We start from the raw sequence: 23,191 nt of genomic DNA, 5'->3' as shown, positions 1-23,191 counted from the left end.
GCAAAACTGGGATTCCAAGTCATATCATACTGGGTCAGTTGTTTTTTCCATTATGTTGCAACTGCCTCTCATAAGTCTGTTTTTTAAAAAAACCACATACAGTACTAATACTTGACATTTATTGAGTCGTTGCTGTGCTTCAAGCATTGTACTGAGTACTTTATATGCATTATCTCGTGTAATCCTAAAACAACTCTATGAGTTAGATGCTATTATTAACTCCTTTTTACAGGAGAGGAAATAGTAGCTTAGTAGAAGTTAAATGTAGCTTAGTTAGGTTAAAACCAGGGTATGTAGCTTAGATGAAAGCTAGGATACGAACCTCGTCCTTCTGAGTTCAGTCATAACCACCGTGCCATAACTGCCTCGTAGGTTAGTTTACCTGGGGCAAGAAAGAGCGTGACCATCCAGTGATTTTATCCTACTTCCTAATTAGAAGGTCTACAATGTACTGAGGAGTGTTGTAGGAACTACTGTTAGTTGGTTAGTGGGAAAGGATAGATAGTATAGCTATATTTTTAAATGGTAGCATACATACATACATGCACATACACATACATAAGAGAGTAAACATTAAAGAAAACCCACCGTGATTTGGAATAGACGGGTAAGCAATCATTAGGAAGGGATGTGTGTGTGTGTGCTTTCATGTCTGTGCCCTAATACTGTAAGAGTTGTGGATTCCTTAATCATTATTTACTACCCATTCTTACCAGCATAGGATTGGTCAACTGAAATAATAGCATATGCCTGGTTTTTTGGAGAGGTGACGACATAGAACCCAGTTCTCTTTCTCTAGTCTCACTCTCCCATCAGAATACAGGTTTAGCATTGTTTATGGCCATTAAAGTAAGACAACTTACTATTCTGAGCAAAATAGTCTAAAACAAATCAAGATGTTGGGAAAAGAGTAGTAGAGTAAATTCAAAGAAAGTGGAAATGCAAAAATAGTATAGATGAAAAAGTATCAGTGAAAACAGAAGACCTAATCATTTCAAGACAAGGAAGAAAAATAGGTTATACTCAACACCCATTCAAAGTTAAAATAATTCTTTTTTTTTTTTTTTTTAATTTATTTTCGGCTGCGTTGGGTCTTCGTTGTGGTTCATGGGCTTCTCATTGTGGTGGCTTCTAGTTGCAGAGCACGGGTTCCAGGCACACGGGCTTCAGTAGTTGCAGCACACAGGCTTAGTTGCTCCGAGGCATGTGGGATCTTCCCGGACCAGGGATCGAACTCGTGTCGCCTGCATTGGCAGGTGGATTCTTAACCACTGCGCCAACAAAGTTAAATTAATTCTTGGCAAACGAAGCTTGGAATTTTTTAACCTGATAAAGGTAAATATAACATTTAACAGTCCAAAGAAGTATTCTCCTCACGGTGAATAATAAGAAAAGAATACTTACCATCGCTGATTCTGTTCAACTTTGTTGAACCTATCCAGATCATAAGACAAGGAAAAAAATATGTGTATGACCAGAAAACAAAACAAGCTATTTTTCACAAAAAGTAGGATCATATTAAGAGAGAATACAAGTGAATCTAAAAAATTACTAGACCAAATGAAATAAGGTTGTTCCATACAAATCAGTGTCCCAAACTGCTGATGTGCACACATGTGCACACACACACACACAAAACACATGATAGATACATATATACATACATACATACATAGATTTGTATTTAGATTTAAATATAGGGCACAAAGTTGGCTTTGAACGAACGGAAGGATTTTTGGGGAGGCAAAATGGGAGAAGGCTTTCCAGAAGGGGAAGTCGTTCAAATAAAGAGAGAAGCGGAGAGGTACAAGGCATATTTAGGAAACAAGGAGATCACAAGCAGGTAAGGGATGGACCCTGTGTTGATAGTGGTGGGAAAAGATTGGAAACATAAGAGAAGTTCTCGAATCCCAAGCTAAACAGTTTGAATTTTAACCTGATGGTAAAGGGAGCCACTGAAAGTTGTACACAGAGAATTTAGGTTGTAAAAATAGATTGAAAAGATTCTTTGGTGATAGAAAATTCTTTTTTTTTTTTTTTATTTCCTCACTTGTTGAGTTCTAATCAAGGAACATGAGGGGAAGAAAAATGTTGTGTTGCCATTTTACTTACCGAGTTCTGGAATTTTGATTTCACTAGGCTCAAGAGCAACTCCAGGCAGAGGTGCTAAGGTATAAAGCCAAAATTGAAGATCTGGAAGCGACTCTGGCTCAGAAAGGGCAGGTAGGCATTTGGTGGCTCCCACTTCTGCAGACGCAGACAATTCAGTCTGACCCTCCTCTAGATCACGCTGTGCATGGGCCCATCCAGGACACGGCTTGGCTCTCCACAGTGACCTTTCTCAAACTGTGTCAGAATGTTCAACTCTCTGTTTCTGTCCCTGGTGTTTTGTTGGCCAGAGTGTGAACCCAGCTACAACAGTGAATGAGGCTGGGCAAGAGAGAGAATGCCAGAGGAAGAGGAGCCCTGTACACATAGCCTAGAGCGGTCATGAGCTGCTAAGGCCAAGACCCACCCCCTCAAGCTGCATTCTTTGCCTCTATGCTACATTTATGGTTCTGCATTTTAATGTTTTCCATCCATATGTATCTAGCCTGTGTGCATTCTGACCCTTTTCACTTTTTGCCTGTGTGGTCACTTCTGAGTCCCCAGAAGGCTGGTCCTGGATTATTCAGACTTAAAAAGATAGGGATAGTGAGTGACAATAAAAAGGGGGTTAAATTTTCCTGGCAACTTTGGCCCCAGTGTCTTGGAATAAGGAGCAGGCCGGGGTGGGTGTCGTTTACCAGTCGTTGGCAGGCAAACAATCCGGGTGGAGAGAAGACAGCTCTGGCAAAGTGGTTTGACGACACATGCTCTTTCATGCCACTCTGAAATGCTGACTGCGCGATATTCTTTGTCAAACAGGATTCACACTGGGTAGAAGATAAACAACTTTTCATTAAGAGAAACCAGGAGCTTTTAGAAAAGGTATGTGGGGCGCAACACCCTAGTGGGGCAGAGGAGAGAATGATGAGAGATCCAGGAGCAGCAGGGGGTCCTCTCAGGAGTGGCACAGGGGCTAGGGGACGGGGAGGCTTTTCTGGTGCTGTGCTCCCCTCTGCTGAGTGCCCAACTGCATCTCTGTCACTGCCATCACCATCAGTTGAGTGGCACGTGGTGTGCATGGCTCTGCGCTGGGCGTTGTGCCGACTTGAAAGGACGTGATCCCTGAAACCTATTGATTTGTTACCCATATATATATACTGTACGTATATATATACACACCCACACATGCACACATCCTATGTGGTTGTCCATCTACAAGAGCACCCTGTGAATAGGACTTGTTATTTTGTGCAAGGACATGCTGCAACCCAGCATAGACTGTGTTCTTACTGTTAATTTTTTGCTAATGTTGGCTGCTTGTTTGTTTATTTTTTATGAAAGAACATTTCAAAAGATGCATCCAGAGCACAAAAGAGCATTTCCAGGAGGTTGGAACAAATCAAGATGCAAAGGCATGGTTTCGGCCCAATAGATAGAATTAATTTGGGTTAGCTGAACATAGACTTTTGATTAAGGGCAGTGAAATACAACAGAGATCATTTTAAGTTCAAACGTGGCTTTTCCTTTGGTATTTCCCTTTCATGATGTGAAACGATTACAAAATAATCTCATATTATTCTTGACAGAAAGAGAATTTGAAAGCCCATTTGAAAAAGGGAAATAATTCTGTAGGGTGACGTAGAGTTATATAGAAATTATTTTAGGATTGTTTCTACCAATATTCACTAGCCTTGACAAGTAATAAAAGTTAACCGCAACACCCTGGTAAGCATGAAAAGGTAAAGAAGATGCTTGTCCTCCCCTCCCTCTGGTCCTGTCTCACTTTCTACATGATGAGAGACAGAGCTGATGTATAGAAGGGGGGTGGGTATTCCAGGATCGAGGACTGGTACTCTGAGAAAGGTTACAGGTCCCTATAAAGAAACTTTATGGACATTAGCCCTGGTCTATGAATTGTAGCCACCTGTGAACCACTAATATGATGGCTAGTGCTAACCACCAGATCCAGGAATCTCCCCAAATATCCCATCTCCGATGTCAATCCAAGATTCTAGGAAATAGTCAACTTCTGAAAACTTTCAAAAGTTTACTAGACCACAAAAATCTAGTGGAAAAAACTTGAGTTGGCTACATAAATTAATGTTACACAGTATCTCACTTTCCCCCATCTTTATTTTTCTATAAGTTTTCTATATCAGGAGGCCATGAGAAAAAGAAGATTTTAGTAGTCTCCGAGATGCCCAGTAATAAGTGTTATTACACTTATTTATCATCTAAAAAAATAACTCCCATTATGTTTTCTTTCTGATTTTCTTTGGTCTGGATTTCTTTGGGCTAAAAGGGGAATTTTTTGAGCTCAGGCTTCTAAGAGTAAAAGAAAACCAAAGTGACAATAAAGCTAAACATTCTACTTCAAGTGTTTATCCTTGAGAAAGTAAGATTCACCCTACATTAAAAAGCCCCTGATTTTTTATTTCTAAATTCAAGATTTTAAATAGTTACTGTACAGAAGGCCCACCCACACAGCTAATATCGAAGGCAGCCCCAAACCTATTGCAGATCGTGAAAATGTTCTGATCCCTTGTGGACACGGGCACTGTGTACAGGGCAAGGCAGGTTTGTACACAACTAACTTAATTCCATGCTTCATCAGGTTACGCTAGATGTCCTACAGGAAAGCCCTATGGGAAAACAGAAGGGAGAGTTGTCACTTTGGATTGAGGAGCCAGGGGAAGGCTCTTATGTTAGGAGACGTCAAGGAAGTATAGGATTTCCTCATGTAGAAAAGGGAACTGGGGAGCCCTTTTCAGGCAGAGGTGAGCACAGACAGAGCTCCTGGAGTAACCAGAACATAGGGTAGATCTGGGTTTCTAGATTCAAGTGTGTGTGATCACATGTGAGTGTGTGTGTGTGTGTGTGTGTGTGTGTGTGTGTAGCCATGACAGTGATAACACCTAAATCTGGTGAGCAGATTATTAAGGTTTTTGAATTCCATTGAGGACTTCGGCTTTATTTTGCAGGTAACTGGAATTCAACAAATGTTTGTGTAGGATCAGAGCTGTTTTAAAAAAATATTTCTTCAACAACTTGTAACTCCAGAAATAAGAGGTGTCAGTCTCCATTATTTGCACCATTAAATCTAGTTCTTGGACACTGTCCCAGACAGCAAGGGACAGATTCACTATTCATAGGGTCCCTAGACTTTATCTCAATGAATGGAGGCGTCCTCCAGTATTTTCCTCTATGACCGGAAATACTCAACCAAAGGATAACTAGAGGGAAAACTAAAGATTTATTTTATTCACATCTACTTGGGACTTTTTTCATGGTCTAGATGATTTATTCACTGTGTAAATGAATGCTGTCCATGCTTGCTTTGCAAAGTTGTAGATGCTTTTCGCAATGTCCACCTAACTTGAGGATTTACTTTATCAGATAGAAAAACAAGAGGCAGAAAATCACCGGCTCCAACAGGAACTGCAGGATGCCAGAGACCAGAATGAGCTGCTGGAGTTTCGAAATCTAGAGCTAGAAGTAAGGAAATGATGATAATGATAATAAAAATATTAACATGCACTGAACCCATTCTTTGTGTGAGGTGCTAACTTAAGCATTTCAGATACATACTCTCATTGGACCTCACAGCCACAACCAAGATTTGATAGATGAGGCAACTGAGGTTAAATAACTTGCCCAAGTCCTGTGACTAGTACGTGGTGAAGCACTGATGCAACTCAAAATTGTCTGCTCAGATACTATACTTTACAACACTGTTGCCTTTATGAACAAGGCTAATGAATAATTTTTAAATAATTTGAATAATATATTTCAAACTTTATCAATATTTCATTGCTTTTAAATAATCATTTCCATCCTTCATTGAATTCTGACTCCAGAAAATATTACTTCAAGAATTATAGTTTAAAATGTACTATATACAAAAATATTTTATTGGTAGACCCTTGAATTTGTAAGTAAACTTTTTATTCTGTAATGCATTCTGCAAAAGGCTAAGAAGCAAGGTAATTTGTTTTAGGAAATACTTTGGTTAACTTGACCAAGTTTCAGAGTCTTTGTTTTTAAGTAAAACATATCAATCAAATCAAATGTTGACTGTATCATGCAGAATCTGGCTTAGGGTCTGGTTGAATGTGTGCTGATATGTAAAGGATAAGAAAATTTCCCATTTGATTTCTTTGTTATTTTGCCAGCAATTTCTTCCTGAGGTTATTTTACATTAGGTTTGGATAAAGTTAGCAGTTGGTATGCTTCAGTGAAGAAGAGTTAAGTCATCTTTGGTAGCCCACAAATCTTACTAATAAAGCTTGAGTGGATTGAATATGCAAAAGACCATGAGCTGCCATAAAACTTCATGGTCAGAAGAACATTCTTTGTGATACCTGAAAGCTCTAAATATTCATGTAGTTTAAAATGGAACTCCCCTTCCCACATTCCCTTGATCAAAAAATTTGCAAAACTGTATGACACCATGTTAAATTCTTCTCCCACATCTCTTAGTTGACTTATCAGTTCTTTTCCATCAAATTCAAGCATGAAGATCTTGAGTTCGATTTTTTTTTTGCCAAATGGCATATTGATAAGCTGCTGAAATAGCATAGAGGCCACAGACAACTGGTTTAGTGATTAATCAGTTGTTGCTTTTTTTTTTTTTAATTCCCAAATATTCTTCACTGTATTTCAAGGAAAGAGAGAGACGATCCCCTCCATTTAATCTGCAAATTCACCCATTCTCAGATGGTGTGAGTGCTCTACAGATCTACTGTATGAAAGAAGGTGTCAAGGTAGGCAGATGTTTCCTTGTGTATGTTGTAGACAGTAGAAAAACTGGGAATTGGAAAAGGGGAGGTTGTTTGTGACTGTTTTGTCTTTCGGTCACTGGATGTCATTTTGATACAAACTATGTAGGAACTGATAATAGTCACATCTATGGGAAAATCGACAGAACGTATACAAAATAAATGTGTGACAGATGTATGAATGGTAACAGCAAAAAAAAACAAAAACAAAAAAATAGGAAGCCATGATTATTTAGAACAGAGTAACATAAAGAGTGATACAGAATCAAAATATTAAGATAATTACCCTTCATTATCTGGAGGAAATATTAAATAAATTCAATATTTTAAGAAACATATTTCAAGGATGCCAGGAAAAAAGGTATTTGTTGAGTCCCTTTGTTGTGCTGTTCTAATTGCTATGGAATTCATCATCTTGGAATTTCAGTATTAGAGGAAACCTTGAAATCATCTTGCCCACCATCTCTTTTGATGTGGGTGTTTTAGGGAGGATTTCACTTTTGGAAGGCCTTGGGGATTATAACATGTTGCTCACTTAGACAAAATATAATTTTGTCTTTAGTGATATTGGAATACATTTTAAATATTAAGGTCGAGTGGAGGTGGCTCCATCTCCTGGAAAATATATTGTCCCTCAATGTAACAGAATCACATAGTGACTGACTATTCCAGAGGTAAGGCTAGGAAGCCTCCCGCTCTTCCTGGTCTCTCCTTACCTACTGCATGGCCCTTCCTGCTCCCACTCTGAGCTGCCAAATATACCTGCTTTAGTTGCCTTCTCTCTACCTCTGAGATTGAGCTAGACTTTTGTATTTCTGGCAGTAGGGATCTGCTATACTGTTATCTGAACCTGAGTAAGAGGAGAAAGTGGTACTTTCTAATGGGGGGGAAATTAGGTCGAAAATTGTGCTTCTTTGACTTCTGTCTTAAATCACTCTCATGTTGTTTAAACTTCTGGCCTTCCTGGGCTGCGTGAAAATTTGTAAACCAAAGCAATTTTTTGATTCAACTCTAATTCAATGAGAAGCACTTTACTTTGTCTTTTCCTTGGATGTTTTGTTTTTAGATAAATCACAAACAACCTGATCAGTGCATGTAGTTTATATACAAGGGAACTCTTTTAAATGGAGTTCAGCTGCTTCAAATTGACTCAGGGACTATAATAAAAATCAGCTGTTTTCCATAGGATGGAATTAATGCTAAACACCCAAAAAATAGAACTGCTCTGTAGTTTTCTATGTGGCAGTCAAAATCTCAACCAGGTCAGAATTCCATTAATTAGAATGAAATTGGTTGGTTATTTAAATTTCTTTCCTGTTACTTTTCTTAATGCTTGAAATCTACCACAGTTGAAACAATTTTCAACAATCATAAGAAAAAAAGTTACTGAGCAAATCCCGAGTCCTTAGTACATCCTAGACGCTTTCATGTACAATCTCTTTATCCTCAAATCAGCCTATGAAGGAAGTATTTATTTTGCAGTTGGCGAAATTGAAAATGCACTGTTAAGTAGTTTTCCCAGGTTCACACAGCTTATAGAAAGCAAAGTGGAAATGTAAAAACAGCTGTGCCTGATTGAAAACAAACCCAGGAAGAGCAGGTCTCAAAATGTCCTCTCTAACTCAAGGTTCAGGCAGGCACTGATAGAATGGTAAGCCACGACTTGAATGAATCTCCTTGATTTTGCAGGATGTGAACATCCCTGATCTCATAAAGCAGCTTGATATCTTGGGTGATAACGGGGTAAGTAATGAATTGATTAAGTGCAGTAAAGATATGAATTTGCCTAAAGAGAAGCAAGAAATACTTGCCAATGCATCACGTGTAAAATAGTAGCCAGTGAAGGGAACTATACTCAGTATTTTGTAATAACCTATAAGGGAAAAGAATCTGAAAATGTAATTATACACATATATATATGTGTGTAACTAAATCACTGTGCTGTACACCTGAAACTAACACAACATTGTAAATCAACTATACTTCAATTAAATAAATAAATAGAAAAAAACAAAAAAATAATAGCAAGTGAGACAGCAGGTTCACTTAAGCATGCGGCTTCTGGAAAAGTATCAACAAATCTATCAAACCACTCAGCTAAGGGATCGTAAGGATCTCTGGAAGGTAGTGGCAGAAGTGGGAACTGGTAAGGTGCTTTTCATGCGGGGGTTTCAGGTTTGAATGCCAAGGGAGTCTGCGGTGATTAAAGCTAATTACCTTCTGACTGTTGCTGGGAGGCATATGGGGGTGAAATTAATCAGTCATGCAGTTGCAAATGCTGCTAAATAGTAGGGTTGGTGGCAGCCCCATAAAAATGCACTAGGAAGCTATAATCCCTTTTCTTTCTAAAAACACCTTCCAGACAGGGTCAAGGCATATTAATTCAGTGGGAGGACCATTCACTGAAGATACTAGACGAATGATGTATGTAGGTTGAAGTAGTCACACTATTTTTTTCCCTTGAAAAATTACCAAAGGAGAGAACAAAATCAATTAAATCACATCAAACTGCTCTACTCTTTATTTCATTTTTTTAATATCTTTATTGGAGTATAATTGCTTTACAACGTTGTGTTAGTTTCTGCTGTATAACAGAGTGAATCAGCTATACGTATACATATATCCCCACATCTCCTCCCTCTTGCGCCTCCCTCCCACCCTCCCTATCCCACCCCTCTAGGTGGTCACAAAGCACCGAGCTCATCTCCCTGTGCTGTGTGGCTGCTTCCCACCATCTTTATTTCATTTTGGTTTCTGCTTTTCTTATGACTATTAATGCAGTATGCTTACAGTGAAACATAAAATCCAGTCAGCACTAGAGATATAAAAACACCACATTTAAGGTTCTTTTTACAGGTTTTGAATGAACTCTTTGTTAAGAATTATTACTAAATAGAATAGGCCGTTTGTGAATGTTCCATGCATGCGTAGGTGGCAGGCAAGTTAGGCAGTATCTTCTGATAGTGTAAATGTCAAAAAGTGTTTTCAGCTTATTTTCTTTCTCCCCACCTCTCCAACCCCCGCCACAGAATTTAAGAAATGAAGAGCAAGTGGCTATAATTCAGGCCAGCACTGTGCTGTCCCTGGCAGAAAAGGTAATAAATCATACTAACATTCAAATCATCTCAGTGTCTGGCTTAACACTTGGGGTTGAAGGACAACCTCTTTGCACATGATTTTGCATTATTGAATACCTAATAAATATTTTATTCTTCAGGGTGATATAACCCAGGTAGAATGAGAACACACAAAAGAAGAGTCTACACACTGATTTAGAGTGGGTGGATAATTCTTGCTTTGAAGTCTCTTAAAAATATAATTCTGTAAAAATGCAAAACCTGGATTACATTACTTAAGCCATCCTTACCAAGCAGGGAAACCAATAAAGAAGGGTTTTGTTAAGTGGTAAATTGGAGCATGGCTCTTTCTGTGGGCTTTTCCTTGGGTGTGTACATACCAGTTATTCCAACTGATTCTGTAACTTGGTGGTGGCTTCCTGCACCTTCATTTAGAAAGCCCAACCTGGGGACTGTCAGCAGAGCAACACTGAGCGTTCTGTCACCCCCTTGTGGCTAAACCTGGTAAATGCAAGAGAGGGAAAAAAGGAATGAGCCAAGTGAAGAAACCTGGTAACTGGCCGTATTCAGGGCACCTTGAGAATCGGCACATAGTTGACAGTCATGTGTACATGGCTGGATAAAGTAAGAACTTATGTACTATAAGTTCCTTGAGATGCTTTCTTAATTTCTAAATGCATAAAAAAGCATGTTGTAAATTAAATGAAACCATGAGCAAGCATTCACCTTGCTCCGGTCTGAAATGAGGGAATTCTACTGGTTAAATGACCCAGTTAAGTTACTCAAACAAAACAATGACATTTAAAAAAAATGGCAGAGAGGGAAGAATTGCTATAAAATAAAAAGTTACTTAAGAAATATTGAAATCGTCCTTTTTTGCATCCTGATTCAAGCAGACCAAGTGTGAAACAAAGGACATTTTGCTGACAACTGGGGAAATTTTAATATGGACCAGGTATCAGATGACAAAAGGAATTAATGTTAATTTTGCAAAGTGTGGAAATGGCCTTCTGGTTATGTTTTTTTTTCAAAGACCTTAAGTGTTAGGGACACATACTGAAGTATTTCATGTGAAATATCTGGGATTTGCTCTTTTAAAAACTTCCTCCATTCACAATTTAATAACAGACCTTATCACTTTCCCTTTCCTCTTGCGATCAAATTAATAGCACCACATTGTCCCTAACATAGGTCTAGAATCCCGAATTTGGCAAGAGGGCCCCTTGGGAGCTGGCCCTTACCTATTTCTGCAGCACCCCACTTCCTTCCTTGGTCACCAACCAAGGTCCAGCCATGCACAAATCCTTTTGGGGCTCCAGTCTCCTCTCTCCTCTCTTCTCTCTCCTCTCGCTCTCTCTATCTCTGTCTCTGTCTCTATCTACCTCTACATATTTTCATCCCTTGGTCCTTTACACTGTTCCTTTTGTCTAGATTTTCTTTTCTTCCTTTTCTACCTTTGTCTGGCTAAATCTTAATCATTAGACCCTCCCATAATGGGGAAGCCTTCCTATTCAACCAAGCCCAGTTAGGTCTTCTCACTCTGTGTTCCCACAGTGACCTGTGCTTCTGCTACCATGGCTTTTAGCAACTGTAATACAACCACGCTTTTTTTTTTTTTCTGTAGTTTACTAGACTCTACACTCCACGAGGGCAACTCTGGAATCTGTTTTTCACTCTTTGTTTTCCTAGTTTTTCACACCAGAGCATCTCATCCAGTTGGAGTCATGAAGGGCTGTGATTCTTTATTGCAAGCTTTCCCTCAAGCTTCCTACTAAAAGCAGAAAGTACCGTATAGCACGTAGGAGCTGTTCTAGTAAAGCTTTGACGTATTAGTTCGTGCCTCCACTTACCTCCTTTGCAAAACAGGTGTGAGGGGTTCGGATTAAACAATCAAGGGGTGATGCCTACGCGCTTAGCACTGTGATTGAAAGTGAGGAACCAGCTGAATAAGACACAAGCTTGTCCTTAAAACGCTCATGGTCTGTGCAATTGCCTTTTGTGCAAATCTTTGCAATTCATAAGCTAAAGTAACCCCCCCCCCCATGTTTGGGATTCACAGATAAACATTTCTACCTCCAAGTAATTGTAAATATCACCTTGAACTTCCTGAGACCATGCATTTGAATTATCTCTCTACCATCTGAGAGTGTGACCTTTAGCCAGAGGTTGAGCCTAGCCAAATTTCCAACAAGGAAATCCTATTGTGACTTCGTATTAAAAAAAGAGCAGTGACCTTATGTGAGGACATGTTATGGGCCAGGGACTATGCTAAATACTGTCTGTGCGTCATCTCATTGCTCCTCACAACCACCCTATATTCATCCACTATTTTCATTTTATCTGTGAGAAAACTGTGGCCTGGGCTATTCATTCCTCACCCTGCATCACCCATGTAGTCAGGGTCGAGAGCCAACATACAAATCTATAGCTAAAGCCCATGACCGGACTATTTCACTTCACGGTTCTCTTAAAAACATAGTGTGGGATTTCCCTGCTGGCACAGTGGTTAAGACTCCGCATTCCCAATGCAGGGGGCCAGGGTTCGATCCCTGGTCAGGGAATTAGATCCCACATGCATGCCGCAACTAAGGAGCCCACGAGCCACAAGTAAGAAGCCCGCCTGCTGCAACTAAGACCCAGCGCAACCAAATAAATAATATTAAAAAAAAAAAAACATGGTACACAAGAGAATTTGTTTCTCAATGGTAAATGGGCCGCAAGCAAGAGGAAGCATTTTAATAAAGCCTGATGGTACACAACTGCAATTTGAGGCTGTTTACAAGAAACCCATGACTTTGGACTGAAATTTGTTTCATGAGGGAAGCCATGTGTATGTACAAGAGCTGAGAGATTAGCACCTCTCCAGTCTCCACGGCCTTTTTTCTTTCCCCATGTTCCTTACAGCCAAGGGGCTGTGGATATGGTTGGCCCCTTGTGAATACCAAGGCTTTAGTATATAGAAAAAATGCTCAGTACACCACATAATTATCACAAACAACCTAAGAAGAAATAGTTGGTAGTGAGGCAAATTTCTAACAGTGTGGAAGTACAAATATGAATGTTAACCAAAAACTAGAATGTATTGGTTACCTAGTACGTGCAGTACACTGTCAGTAGGACCTTAGGTTAATTACACCCTTTAATCTTCACATTATTATTAATCCCATTTCACGGATAAGAAAGTTGAGGCTTAGAGAACCAGGTAACATTTCAAGGCACATAGCCATGAAAAGCTAGGATTGGGATAGACCCAAGGTAGTCGGCCCTCTAGGACCCACACCTTAATTATTTGCCCAATTGCCTCCCTGAGGATAAACTGATGGTTAACTTGATGGAGACCCATTATAACAATTTATTCTCTGAAACCATATATGTGGTAGGCTCACACTATATTATTCAAAGTCTAACTTCATTCAGGGTATTGATCTGTGCTAATATCAACACCATCTAACAGAATGATATATTCTAAGTGTTAGGAAAGATGAGTTCTTTCTGTGTGATTTAAAATTTGTCTACACTCAACAAAAATGATTCCTCAACATTTAACTGTAATCAGTGTCATATACTGAAAAAATGCCATTTCTCCAGCCTCACCTGGCCTTCTTTCTTTCATCATGCTCCCTCCAATCATGGAGAATTAGACATACCTTCTGCTTGGAACTTGCCCCTCACCTTTGCTTAGTCATCTCTGACTCATTCCTTACACCCAGTGCAATTGTCATTTCCAAGAAAGCCTCCCATGGTGTCCTCCAATGAGGGCAAAACATGTGTTGGTCTTATTCACCATCACAGCCCTAGTACCTAGCACATTGCCTCACACATGGTAGATATCAATGAAGGCTTTCGTTTAATGAAGAATAAATGAATGAGTGGAAATTTATAAACTTGTTTCTGAGCTAAGAGATAAAATGTACCAAGTTTTCACTCCAATTCTTAGTTTGCTTCCTGAGATATAAGGGGAAGAGACTAAGCAGCTCAGGAGGCAGCACCATTTACACCATGTCAAGCAATCACGTCAAACACTTGTGTCTGGTTTACCCCTTAGTGGATCCAGCAAATTGAGGGAGCAGAGGCTGCCCTGCACCAGAAAATGATGGAATTGGAAAGTGACATGGTGAGTAAAAATGAGATGTCAGAAAACAAAAGAAAAATTGACAGGACAAATGGAAAACAACTGTTTTCTAGCAGTTTTACCTGGCACAGATGGAAGTTTGTAGCCTTGCCATTATTTTGTGTATAAACTGTGAAACAGAATGCCCAGAAGTACCCCACAATTTCAAGTTGTAGCCTCCAGAAATATCATGTTGCAATTTTGTAGTATTTCCAGAACTAATGCTGGAGAAAATCCAGTTAGGTGTTTTCTTTCTTAGGCTAAATAATTTTTCCACCAAATTTACAGAAATGATGGGTGTAACTTTGGTATTAAAAATCCCCAAGCCACCTCACTCCCATTAAGATGGCTACTATCAAAAAAAAAACCAACAAAAAACAGAAAATAACAAGTGATGATGAAGATGTGGAGAAACTGGAACCCTGTGCAATGTTGGTGGGAATGTAAAATGGTGCAGCTGCTATGGAAAACCGTATGGTTAGTGGTTGCTCAAAAAATTCAAAATAGAATTACCATATGATACAGCAACACCACTTCTGGGAGTACACCCAAAATAACTGAAAGTGGGCTCTTGAAGAGATATTTGTACACCTGTGTTCAAAGCAGCATTATTCGCTATAGCTTAAACATGGAAGCAACCCAAGTGTCTGTCAATGGATAAGCAAAATGTGGTATATCCATCTATGGAATATTATTCAGCCTTTAAAGAGTAAGGACATTATGACACATGCTATGACACGGATGAACTTTGAGGACATTATGCTAAATGAAATAAGCCAGTCACGAAAAGACAAATACTGTGTGAGTCTACGAATATAGGGTACCTACAGTAGTCATATTCATAGAAACAGAAAGCAAAATGATGGTTGTCAGGAGCTAAGAGGAGGAAATGGGGAGTTATTGTTTAATAGGTACAGAGTTTCAGTTTTGCAAGATGAAAAGAGTTCTGGAGATTGGTCTCATAACACTGTGAATATACTTAACACTACTGAAGATAAGAAAGTTTCTGTGAAACTTTTTTCTGTGAAACTTTCTTATCTGTGAATATACTTAACACTACTTAAAAATGGTTACGATTATAAATTTTATGTTGTGTGTAGTTTGCCACTATTAGCTTTTTTTTTTAAATCCCCAAGCCTGGGAATTGGTCATTTCTAACTTACAGCAATACATAGACTTTTATATCAGTACTGTCATTACTGTTATCATTATTACTAAAAATCAGGTAGTGATTCCTATCAGGTTAGGGAATCCTATAGTAAGAACAACAAGTTGAATTTATATAGCATGTGACAGCTTACAAATCATTTGCTCATATTTTACACAGGACTTAACATTTTACCAACAGGTTAGGCTGTAAAATCAAAACATATAACAAGAACTGTTTATATTCAAAATACCCTTTAACTCTTTAAATGCACAAATATTAATTAAGCAATCAGCTTGTTACAGACACCGTTCTAGGCGCTGGAGCTCAAAGGTAATTAGGAAAGTCACTAGCAAAATCGCATGCAGGGGCTTCCCTGGTGGCACGGTGGTTAAGAATCCGCCTGCCAATGCAGGGGACACGGGTTCGAGCCCTGGTCCGGGAAGATCCCACATGCCGCGGAGCAACTAAGCCCATGCGCCACAACTCCTGAGCCTGTGCTCTAGAACCTACAAGCCACAACTACTGAAGCCCGTGTGCCTAGAGCCCGTGCTCCGCAACAGGAGAAGCCACCGCAATGAGAAGCCCGCGCACCACAGTGAAGAGTAGCCCCCGCTCGCCGCAACTAGAGAAAGCCCGCGCGCAGCAACGAAGACCCAACACAGCCCAAAATAAATAAATAAATAAACAAATAAATTAAAAAAAAAAAATCGCATGCAGACATATCCTCTCTCAAAAGTTGATGCAATCAAGTTTACCTTCAGTGTTAGAAGAGGTCCTTGTTCCTTGTTAAGCATACAGAGAAAGAATTGACTTGTGCTTGGAGCTATGTTCTATACAAAGATACATTTTTTGATGCAAATGACAAGATGCTCGCAATATGAGAAACACACAGAAACTGAGGACAAGCAAGGGAGCATCAGATTTACGTTTCCCAGCTCACTCTGGCTTTGCAGCAAGAGCAGACACTCACTCATTAAGTGGCACTGTGGGTGGAATTGCCTCCACAGTCTTTTTTTTTTTTTTCTTTCTTTTTAAAATAAAATTTATTTTAAATTGTGGTAAAAAACATACAGCATGCAATTTGCCATCCTAACAATTTTTTTGTGTACTGTTCGGTAGTGTCAAGTACATTTACCTTGCTGTGCAACACATCTCCAGAACTTTTTCATTTTGCAAACCTAAAACTCTATACCCATGAAACAACAACTCCCATTTCCCCCTTCCCATGACTCTTTTTATTTATTTATTTTGGCCATACCAGGGTCCAAGTTCCCTGACCAGTGATCAAATCCATGCCCCCTGCAGTGAGAGCACAGAGTCCTAACCACTGGACCACCAGGGAAGTCCCCCATGACTCTTCTTAAAGCAGATGCCCGCCCCCAACCCCCTGCCTCCACCACCCCTTCATAAGCCTTAGCGAGACAGGTAGGTGGATAAATTGGTCAGTTAGTTGGTATGTGGATGGAGCAATATGTGTGGTTAACTTTGCTCCCACTCTCTAAATTATCTTTGTGTTTGCTAATGATACATAGATGAGTTTGAATAAATTGTTTTTTATTATACAACTTTGCTCTATTACATTTCATAACATTCTTACAGAAATATACTATCCCAGTATAGTTACACAGATATACTTATTAGTTAGCATCTATAGCATTTATCTTGTCAAAAATCTACCCTTAGGGACTTCCCTGGCGGTCCAGTGGTTAAGACTCCATGCTTCCACTGCAGGGGGCATGTGTTCGATCCCTGGTCGGGGAACTAAGATCCCACATGCCGTGCAGTGAGGCCAAAAAACAAACCAATAAACAAACAAACAAAAATCTATCCTTAATGACATACTCTTAAATTGGTATAAAAATCCTTTAAGACATTCCATGTGGATTGTTTGTTATATATTTTTTGCTTCTTTCCATTGACTTGTACATTCCCTGTGTGAAACTATAAAAGTTGAACTATTTCCCTAAAAGACAAAATCTGTAACCCTACAAATAGTAGTGATTTGTCTTACAGTGGAATTAGAGAAAACACTAATCAATACAATTTATATATCACTTTCTCATTAACTAAGCTGACTCTATCTATTAATGTGGCCCTTTTTTCTAGGAGCAATTCTGCAAAATCAAAGGCTATCTGGAAGAAGAACTAGACTACAGGAAACAAGCTCTCGACCAAGCATATATGGTAGGTACAACAAGCATTGGAGACACTCCGAGTGTTTACGATTACATGCTCTGGGGTAAAGCATCCTGTGTAATTGGTCATGTCATGTATTTGAATAGACCACAATGTGCAGCTCATTTATTCAGAGGTTTCCAGTTCTCATTTTAGAACAAATATATCTCTAGTTCTTTGCTGTTACAATACTCTTATAATAGTTAATAAATATTTCATTATACTTCATTTTTTTAAAAATTGAATTGTGTTGTTAAATAATATTTAAATGAACAACAGATTGGATGGCAGTGTAGATTAAAGAGAAATTTTATTAAATCAAATCTGATTGTTGGGGAGCCTAATCTAGGGATAGAATAATGATGTATTTAATGTGATACATATTTTTAATTCATTTATTTCTGACAACAACCCTAAGAGGTATAGGGAATATTATTATTTATATATTACATATGAGAAAATGAAGGCTTAGAGAGAGAAAGAACTTGGCCCAGCTTGGTACACAAGTAGGTAGTGTTTAGATCTGACTCCAGACATTGTGGCCTTAACTACCGTCATCCAGCCACAGTAAGAATATATGGGTATGTATAAAATGGATAACTAATAAGAACCTGCTGTATAAAAAAATAAATAAAATAAAATTCAAAAATGAAAAAAAAAATAAAGAATATATGGGGAAATGGGCTGTGCCTTTTTCTCTCCTCCAGAAGATTGTACTGACTGAGGAGCACATTTGATCCACTCCCCTGTACCAAATTCATAAAGCATCATTCCTCATATTGGACTACAGCTTGCACTTCTTCTCTCCGTGTGGACACCACCCTGCCCCCCACCATAATACACTGTAATGACTCAAGAGAAAAAGAGGAACATTTCGAGGAGTTGCTAGTAGAGATTTTTATAATGCTTTCCTGGAAGCAGCCTGAGTCACTTTTGGGAAAAGAGTGAAGCACTTAGCCCCTGCTTATAACAAAGATGAATTAGTACTACCCACCCAAGATGAGTAAGAGATTCTGAGCACTGACTGATGGGGAAAGGAGACGATGAGTATTGGCCGCTGATTAGAGAATGAAGAAGGAGGTAATTTTTCCCTCCCTTCGTATCCTTTTAGCCTTGCCTTCTCTACCTACACACAATAAGATTAAACTGCATGTGTGTGTGTCCCAGGACTGAAGACTCATTCAGATAATTATTAATATATTTAACTTTTAAAAGATGAGACCTGCTTAGTCCAGGACAGGAGCTTGGAGAACATCCCTCACCAGGGCGTGTCCTTTCACCTATGTCAGAGTCACAGGGGATAAGATGATAGATTTTGGTAACTGTATCTGAAGCATGTGAAAGAAAAGAAAACTGGGATATAAGAAAGAGTAGACTCTTCATCTAAAAAAGAAAAGCCTCAAGGAAGCATTTTATAGCTAGAGCAACTATAAATCTCAGAGTATTAAAAAACAGACCAATTCCAAAGACTCTAGGCTATATTTCCCAATTTTTATTTTAAGGAAAAAAATGTAGACTCTAAAGCCGTCTTCAGAGGTGTGTCATGTGGAAGAGAGGTGGCATTGTGTGTGTGAAATATCTCCAATTTCAATTATTTTATTCCAACTTGGACCACTTTTCAATGCTTATTTCTAAAAATATGGCCACCACGATAGATGTCTTTAAATATCTGTCAAATGAAAGAGAGAACAAACTTATTTTCAGCTACATTTGAGAATAGAAGGATATACAGTTATTATAACAAAGTAAAGACTTCCTAAAAATGAAAAGTATGTGAAATGGACAGGATCCCAAGAAAAAGAACAAATTCCCCATCATCAGAGAAGTTCACGTATTGGCTAGATGATCCTTATGGAATCTTATAAAGGGGATCATCAAAAGGATATTTAAGCTGGAGAAGCCTTTTTTTTTAAAAATTATTTATTTTGGCTGAGTTGGGTCTTCATTGCTGCACGCGGGCTTTCTCTAGTTGTGGCGAGTGGGGGGCTACTCTTCGTTGTGGTGCACGGGCTTCTCATTGCAGTAGTTTCTCTTGTTGCGGAGCATGGGCTCTAGGCAAGTGGGCTTCAGTAGTTGTGGCACACGGGCTCAGTAGTTGTGGCTCGTGGGCTCTAGAGCGCAGGCTCAGTAGTTGTGGCGCGTGGGCTTAGTTGCCCCACTGCATGTGGGACCTTCCCGGACCAGGGCTTGAACCCGTGTCCCCTGCACTGGCAGGCAGATTCTTAACCACTGCACCGCCAGGGAAGTCCCAGTGTGTGGGCCTCTCATTGCAGTGGCTTCTCTTGTTGCGGAGCACAGGCTCTAGGAGTGTGGGCTTCAATAGTTGTGGTGCGTAGACTCTAGAGCGCAGGCTCAGTAGCTGTGGCGCACGGGCTTAGTTGCTCTGTGGCATGTGGGATCTTCCCAGACCAGGGCTAAAACCCGTGTCCCCTGCATTGACAGACAGATTCTTAACCACTGCACCGTCAGGATAGTCCCTAAGCTAGATAAGCTTTGAACTTTATTTTGTTGCTAGGATCCTGTGAGACTAAAATAATACATCCCTCCACATGTACACACATGTGTACATTCACACACCACACTTAAGATGCTAAATTCCAAGGTTTTCTAATTCTATTTGCCAGAGAATCCAGGAACTAGAAGCGACTTTGTACAATGCTCTGCAGCAAGAAACTGTTATCAAGTTTGGTGAATTATTAACTGAAAAACAGCAAGAGGAGCTGAGGACGGCAGTGGAAAAGTTACGGCGGCAGATGCTGAGGAAGAGCAGAGAGTACGACTGTCAGATTCTTCAGGAGAGAATGGAGCTCTTACAGCAAGCCCATCAGGTGAGGATGTAGTCACTACGTGTTGGGTGGTACTAAGAAAATGGGACCAAGTGCTTAGTACATAGTGTTGAGTATGAGTATGGAGAAGCCTGGGAGCTAGAAGCTATTTTCAAAGAGTAAAATAAATAACTATTGTTTTCCACCTACACTCAGAAACAGGACGATGGTTTTACAATGAATTAATCTGAAGAAAATTGGCACTTCAGAAGCACTGTGTCATGCTACTATTTTTGCAACTACTTTGTCATGAAATACCCCTTGAATCTCATGGAGCCTGATTATGTCCCTTATGCTGGGAAGGGACTCTCTGGAACGCACTCCAGGACACAGATAATGCTTTCCTGCTGTTACTCATCCCAGGCCATAACCTAGCCTGATCTAATAATCCAAAGAGGGTAAAAGGGAACAAGGACCTTTCTCTTTATTCCCAGAATAAACAGCAACAGCAACAAAGCATGGAAGCTGCCTCTTACTTATTGGCATTTGCTATAGGTCAGGAACTAAACTAAGGGCTCTACTTCCATCATTTCATTTAATCTTTGCAATAGCCCACTACTGTAAGTATTCTTATTATCCCAGCTTAAGAGATCGTGATAACTGAAGAAAAGAGTGCTTAGGTGATTTGCCCAAGATGACAGATAGTAAGCAACAGAGCCAGAATTACAACCCAGATCGGCCTGACTCCAAGGCCAGTGCACATAAACATTGCACTATACTGTCTGCTACAGCTTGAGTCATCTATAATTTATATGATTTATCTAGACCAGCAAGGCTCAAAATAAACACCTAATATTAACTTATAGCCTTAAGAATTAAAATTCTTAATTCCAACTATTTGTTCATGTCATAGATTGACAGGCAAAGACTAGGGTCCTGGTCAAAAAGCAGATTCTGTAATAATTCCAGAATTGAAAGTTCCAGGCTAGGGTATTCGGTACTCATAAGCTGTAATAAGCAACTGGTACAAAATCCAGATGGGCTATACAAGAAGTAAGAATCATGTGGTCATTAGAGATCAAGGTGAGTAGAAAAGGAAGAGGGGTTATTTTTTGTGGATCTTTACAGGCTAACAAATGACCCAAGTTAACAGGGAACTCTGAAGCCATTTTGTCCCAGAGATGATAAACACATGCATGTTTGTTTCACTGGTTCTTGAGATTCCATCATAAAGGTTAGGATTTTGACTCTGAAGAGAGTTTTAAAGCTTTCAATAATAGACTGTACGGTATCATTGCATTAATGCAGGCATTCTTTCCTTCTGTAAGGGAATGAACATTTCGTCTGCATAAATTTCTTAGGCTGCAATAGCATTTAATTAATTTCAGCAAGAAGGAGGTGTGTCATGGAACCACAGAAGTGTTAATTTTTAAGATGGACAAACAGTTATCTAAATTTTTTTAAGATTAAAGCCTTGTCAATGCTTTTGTGTCTCTTCAGTCAGCTAAGGTACTTCACTCCCAAAAGAGATGGTTCTGTCTGTTTTGTTTTAAGTTACCCAGTCTGAACTGTTAAGTACATTATATTTCTAAGCCTCAGAGAGTTTCATTGACATTTTCTGTCTCCCAAACAGATGTTCGTTAGAATATGCCTCTCCAGTTATTTCTTACTTTTCTTTCCTTTCAATCAGTAGCTTTGATTTGAGAGAATTATTCCAGAAGGCATTGGCCAGGATTTGTCATATATAAGTTTATAATGCAGTCTAAATTCTAGAGCATATCACTAACCACTTATTAGACATTTCTGTTTGAATGTTTTAGAGTGAACTCATATGAAACATACCTAAACACACATTCTTATCCTTACTTCTCCCTTCTCTCCCCATCTGCCTGTCTTGGTTAGTAGAACTATCATATCTCAAGGCACTCAAGCTGAAAACCCTGGGGTCTTCCTTGTCCTTGTCACCTTTTCTGATGTTATATTCTTCCTCAAAAGCCTCCGTGATCCCAATTTCCAGTTGAGTCTAGTCTTGCTATCTCCAGGTCCTTCAGTAGCTGTCTACTCCTCCCCTAAAACCCAGATTTGAGACAGTCTTCATAGCTTACCTTCCTCTCTGTTCATGCAGAACTCTTCCTGTACCCCTTAGGCCATGATTTCCCACCTCCAAGCCTTTGTTTTCCTGACTGCTCACCCCAGAATGTCCTTCAGAGTCTGCTGCACTTATCCAAATCTTCTCATTTTTCCAGTCCCAGTTTAGATCCATCTCCTCAGAACACTCTCCCTGATGAAGACAACGAACTACATACTACTGAAAAAATCGACATTCCATACCCTTTTTATACACTCATTCAGAACCATTTATCGAGGGCCTGCTTGTGCTGGGTGCTGGGAATGTGACGGTGGACAAAGACATAAAGGTCATTGTTCTCATGTATCCTACAGATGAAGACGGAAAAAGCGACAATGCAAATGAGCAATAGCCAAGGCAATTTCAGAGAGTGGCAATAAGTGCTCTGAAGATGTGTGTGTGTGTGTGTGAGAGAGAGAGAGAGAGAGAGAGAGAGAGAGGGAGGGAGGGAGGGAGGGAGAGGGAGAGAATGAGAGTGAGTTTGGGAGTCGGATTAGCCTCTCTAAACTGGCTGATCAGAGCAGGCCTCTCTGAAAATGTCGAAATCCCAAGAAATCAGCCACACAAAGATTTTGGCAAGGTGTCCCAGAAGTTAGGGTCAGCAGGGGCTAAGTCTCTATCCTGGGAATGTTTGGAATATTTAAGGAGCAGAGAGAAGGCCAGTATGGCAGGAGCACATGGAGCCAAGGGAAGGTTGTTACGAGATGAATCTGGAGAGGTAAGACAGGCCTAGATCATGCTGGGCCTTGAAGGAGTTTGGGTTTTATTCTGAGAGCAACTTGGCTAACCCTCCCTCTCCCTCTTCCTCGCCCCCTTAAAACTCCAGGACTGCCGTGATCATTTCACATTCTAAGAGTTCACACTGGCTGCTATAGGTGGAGGCAGGATGCACAGGATTAGAAGCAGGAAGAGCCGGCAG

The 23,191-nt window shown here is 39.7% G+C and overlaps 1 protein-coding gene across 5 annotated transcripts in view; it reads left to right on the top strand.

The window, feature by feature from the left end:
* Positions 1-23,191, top strand: part of JAKMIP2 (janus kinase and microtubule interacting protein 2) — a 184,545-nt gene that overhangs the window by 143,738 nt on the left and 17,616 nt on the right. For 2 of the 5 annotated variants that reach the window (XM_036848570.1, XM_036848569.1), the window contains exons 11-19: positions 2,140-2,223; positions 2,908-2,970; positions 5,485-5,583; positions 6,753-6,851; positions 8,556-8,609; positions 9,896-9,961; positions 13,989-14,057; positions 17,311-17,388; positions 20,004-20,207. In XM_036848570.1, the coding sequence (XP_036704465.1) occupies positions 2,140-2,223; positions 2,908-2,970; positions 5,485-5,583; positions 6,753-6,851; positions 8,556-8,609; positions 9,896-9,961; positions 13,989-14,057; positions 17,311-17,388; positions 20,004-20,207 (816 nt within the window). Of the gene's footprint in view, positions 1-2,139; positions 2,224-2,907; positions 2,971-5,484; positions 5,584-6,752; positions 6,852-8,555; positions 8,610-9,895; positions 9,962-13,988; positions 14,058-14,342; positions 14,464-17,310; positions 17,389-18,086; positions 18,460-20,003; positions 20,208-23,191 lie in introns of those variants that run through there. The other 3 variants (XR_005019438.1, XM_036848571.1, XM_036848572.1) reach the window with 3 other exon arrangements.

Source organism: Balaenoptera musculus, chromosome 3 (genome assembly GCF_009873245.2).
Source record: "Balaenoptera musculus isolate JJ_BM4_2016_0621 chromosome 3, mBalMus1.pri.v3, whole genome shotgun sequence".
Lineage (NCBI taxonomy): Eukaryota > Metazoa > Chordata > Mammalia > Artiodactyla > Balaenopteridae > Balaenoptera > Balaenoptera musculus.
Note: the sequence above shows the minus strand (reverse complement) of the source record. Positions and strands in the feature narration are given on the sequence as shown.